Source organism: Limulus polyphemus, unplaced genomic scaffold, assembly GCF_000517525.1.
Source record: "Limulus polyphemus unplaced genomic scaffold, Limulus_polyphemus-2.1.2 Scaffold890, whole genome shotgun sequence".
NCBI classification, from domain to species: domain Eukaryota; kingdom Metazoa; phylum Arthropoda; class Merostomata; order Xiphosura; family Limulidae; genus Limulus; species Limulus polyphemus.
The window spans coordinates 102,312-106,130 of NW_013666500.1; the positions used below are offsets into that span (position 1 = coordinate 102,312).

Genomic DNA, 3,819 nt, shown 5'->3' on the forward strand with positions numbered 1-3,819 from the left:
CAACAGAACCTCCTCTTGACACATTATAGTATTCACTCATGAAATAAAACATTACAATAGAACCTCCTCTTGACACATTATAGTATTCACTCATGAAATAAAACATTACAATAGAACCTCCTCTTGACACATTATAGTATTAGCTCATGAAATAAAACATTAAATCTTCTTATATTTCAGATCCGCTTGCAGAATCATTGCCAGAATCGTAAGTACGATACATACACAAAGTAGTATCATGTACATCAAATGTAACCACGTGCATCAAACTGTCATTGTGCAAATCAAGTGTCAACGTTTACATCAACTGTCCCCATAAACATCAAGTGTCATCACGTACATCAAGTATCATCGTACACATCAACTGTCATCATGCACATCAAGCATAATCATACACACCAACTGTTATCATGTACATTAAGTGTTATCTTGTACATCAACTGTCATCATCCAAATTAAGTGTTCTCATCCACATCAAGTGATATAATGCACATCAAATGTCATCAAGCATATCAGGTACATCAACTATCATCATGCACATCAAGTGCTATCATGAATATCAACTGTCATCATGCACATCGAATGTTATAATGTACATGAATTGTTATCATAAACATCAAGTAAATCATATACATCAATGATCATCATACAAATCAAATGTTATCATGCATATCAAGTGTTATCATAGAAATCAAATGTTATAATGTACATCAAGGGGAGGGGGCATAGGTTCTATACAATGTGCATGAGAGGGGCTTCGAAGCAAAACGTTTGTGAACACTGAAGTATGGCATGTGCATCAAATCTTGTTGTTTTGTCTCGAACAATCTTTGTCTGACATTGCACACGAAGAAATGTAGATGGCCACAAACATGTCATATTTATATCTGGAGCTATATCTTCTAGGTCAGTTCAACTTGGCTGATCTTAAGTCCTCAGTTAATTACATATTATACTGGATTTTTCTATTTGTTTGACAAACTTAGTTACTAAAATTCAATTAACTTTATAGGTAAGTACAGACAGGGCCAGGTTGAAATCATCTTAGGAGTAAATCGTAACTAACAAATATCAAATAACCATAAAAAAGAAAGGGTTTTAAGACAAATAAAGCCAAAACACTTTGAATTTAGCAGTCGAGAATATTATTTAACCGTCTTATGTTTCAGAACTGAGTTCTTCTAAAAACTAAACACAATCTGATCTTTCACACTTGATTTAGAATTAAAATGCGCACTTTTTGGCGTATTTAAAAAAAACATCAGTATCAAAGCTTATATAATTTTTGCTGATTACTTTATTAGAATTGTCTCCTAAGTCACATATATTGAATGATAAAGTCTTCAAAAGTATTTTAACCAGAAGATTTTTGAGACTTTTGCTAATTGCTGTTAATCTAAAAACCACAATTACCTTTGTTATTATAAAGTCAGAAAAATAATTAAAATTATATTAAACTAACATGTAACATAAAAGGCAAGTTAGACAGTTAAGATTGGCTTGGTAGCCTCCCCTTCTAGAAATCAAAAATACTTCTAAACCTAGTTCTTCAAGGATAAAAAGAAACTGACCAATTTCTAAACTTAACTTGGATTCCCTACTAAACAAGATGTTTTCTAGAGTAGCTTTATTAATGTTTTTTGCGTCACGTGTTTCAGGCAGCTATAAATATACCTGAAGAAAAGCGGTTGCGTCAGTTTCCTTCAGGGCTTCAATACAGAACTGGAGCAGTCCCGTGGTTTGCTGGAGCTTTGACGCACAAGCTGCTATTTGTTCCCGGAGAGTTTTGATTTTTGAATCTCGTTCTTGATGGACAAACTCCAATAACTGTAATTTTCTTCTGTGTATAGCTTCAATTAGATAGTCACAGTGCGCTGAGATGCTATTTTCAAACTGAACACAGTTGTCCTGGAAAGGAAAGAAATGACACCAAACGTTATTTAAAAAACAAATATTCTATTGAAGTTAAACATTTCTCACACTTATTTCCATGTTCCAGGATTTTATTAATGACATAAGGTGTTCTCCATGACCATTCCAACCATATCATCACTTACTAACCTTAACAGGCTTTAAACGTGAATATTAATCTTTTACCGATTGATGCAAACGCTATTGACTATTAACGATGTGAATATCTGGTCGAAATTTACAACAACCGGTTCCTACATAAACCTTTCGGTTGAGACCTAAAGCTACTATATGCTAAACAATCTTCAGTCAAGACATAACTAATGTGCGCTACATAAACTTCAGGTTGAGATCTATATATATATAACAACCATCTATTAAAGCTGGTCTATACTTACAACTAATGTGCGAGATGGTTGTTATATATATATATAGATCTCAACCTGAAGTTTATGTAGAGGTTGTTTATATATATAACAACCATCTATTAAAGCTGGTCCATACTTACAACTAATGTGAGCTACATAAGCTTCAGGTTGAGATCTATATATATAACAACCATCTATTAAAGTCGGTCCATACTTACAACCATTGTGCGCTACACAAACTTCAGGTTGATATATATGTATGTATAACAACCGTGTATTAAAACCGGTCCATACTTACAACTAATGTGAGCTACACAAACTTCAGGTTGATATATATGTATGTATAACAACCGTGTATTAAATCTGGTCTTGACTTACAACTAATGTGAGCTACACAAACTTCAGGTTGATATATATGTATGTATAACAACCGTGTATTAAATCTGGTCTACTTACAACTGTTAAATTTGATCGAGACTTAGACGAATCGAGTACTATGGAAATGTCTGGATTTTGGTTTTGAAATATACAGCTTAAGAAAGTATACTCGCATAAAAAAATTATCTCAAAATATCCTTCAAACTTTTGTTTTAGTCTAATCCCCCTAATTTTGTATGATATTTTGTTACTTGTAACATAATGCACTTGATGCATTTTATCGCCCATAACTCTAAACTAATCAGAGAACTAAAATATTTGGTATATAAAGCAACGAAATTATGGGAGAAGCGATTCCAGTATTGAAATTAATTTTCACTAGATGGCCTTATTGTGCAATTTGTATACGAGTGACTTTATAAAAGCTGTCAGGATTTATTCTGTTATTAGAAACGACTTTCTGGAAGTTTATCTTTGAACATTAGAATTGTTCTTGTAAAGCATTACTACAATAATAATTAAAAGAAAACATTAATACAGCCATAGTTAACGTAAAGCATTACTACAGTCATAGCTAACTAAAATCTTCCATATGTGGGGCATACAACAAACTCCTATAAACTTTCACTTCATTGCTTTGATCCATTGGAGTGTATCTATTGTTTGTCTCTGTGTGTGCCAAAGTAAGACTTTGTTTGGAGAAACTGCTATATAAATGTGTTCTCTCATCCCCTTAGGGCTATCTTTGAATATACTGAAGATCCACCCTCCATTAACAATGTGGTAGAAAACAACTATAGTTTACTCGTCGTTCCAATAATTAATGATAATTAGTAGTCTAAATAAACTCACAAACAATTAAAGGTTACGGATATTAATTAAATATTTCTTGTTTTGATTTTTTCGAGGAGCTAGTGTTTTTCACGGTTTCACGACTACACTACATATTTATGTTTTGATTTTTTCGAGGAGCTAGTGTTTTTCACGGTTTCACGACTACACTACATATTTATGTTTTGATTTTTTCGAGGAGCTAGCGTTTTTCACGGTTTCCCGACTACACTACATATTTATGTTTTGATTCTTTTTCGAGGAGGTAGTGTTTTTCACGGTTTCACGACTACACTACATATTTATGTTTTGCCTGGTCCAAAAGACTTTT

At 32.8% G+C, this 3,819-nt stretch overlaps 1 protein-coding gene across 2 annotated transcripts in view; it reads right to left on the reverse strand.

Annotated features, from left to right (window-relative positions):
- The window catches only part of LOC106461060 (E3 ubiquitin-protein ligase TRIM9-like), an 84,033-nt gene that overhangs the window by 26,991 nt on the left and 53,223 nt on the right, over nucleotides 1-3,819 (reverse strand). For both annotated transcript variants that reach the window (XM_022387896.1, XM_013920846.2), the window contains exon 3: nucleotides 1,675-1,908. In XM_022387896.1, the coding sequence (XP_022243604.1) occupies nucleotides 1,675-1,908 (234 nt within the window). The remainder of the gene's footprint in view (nucleotides 1-1,674; nucleotides 1,909-3,819) is intronic.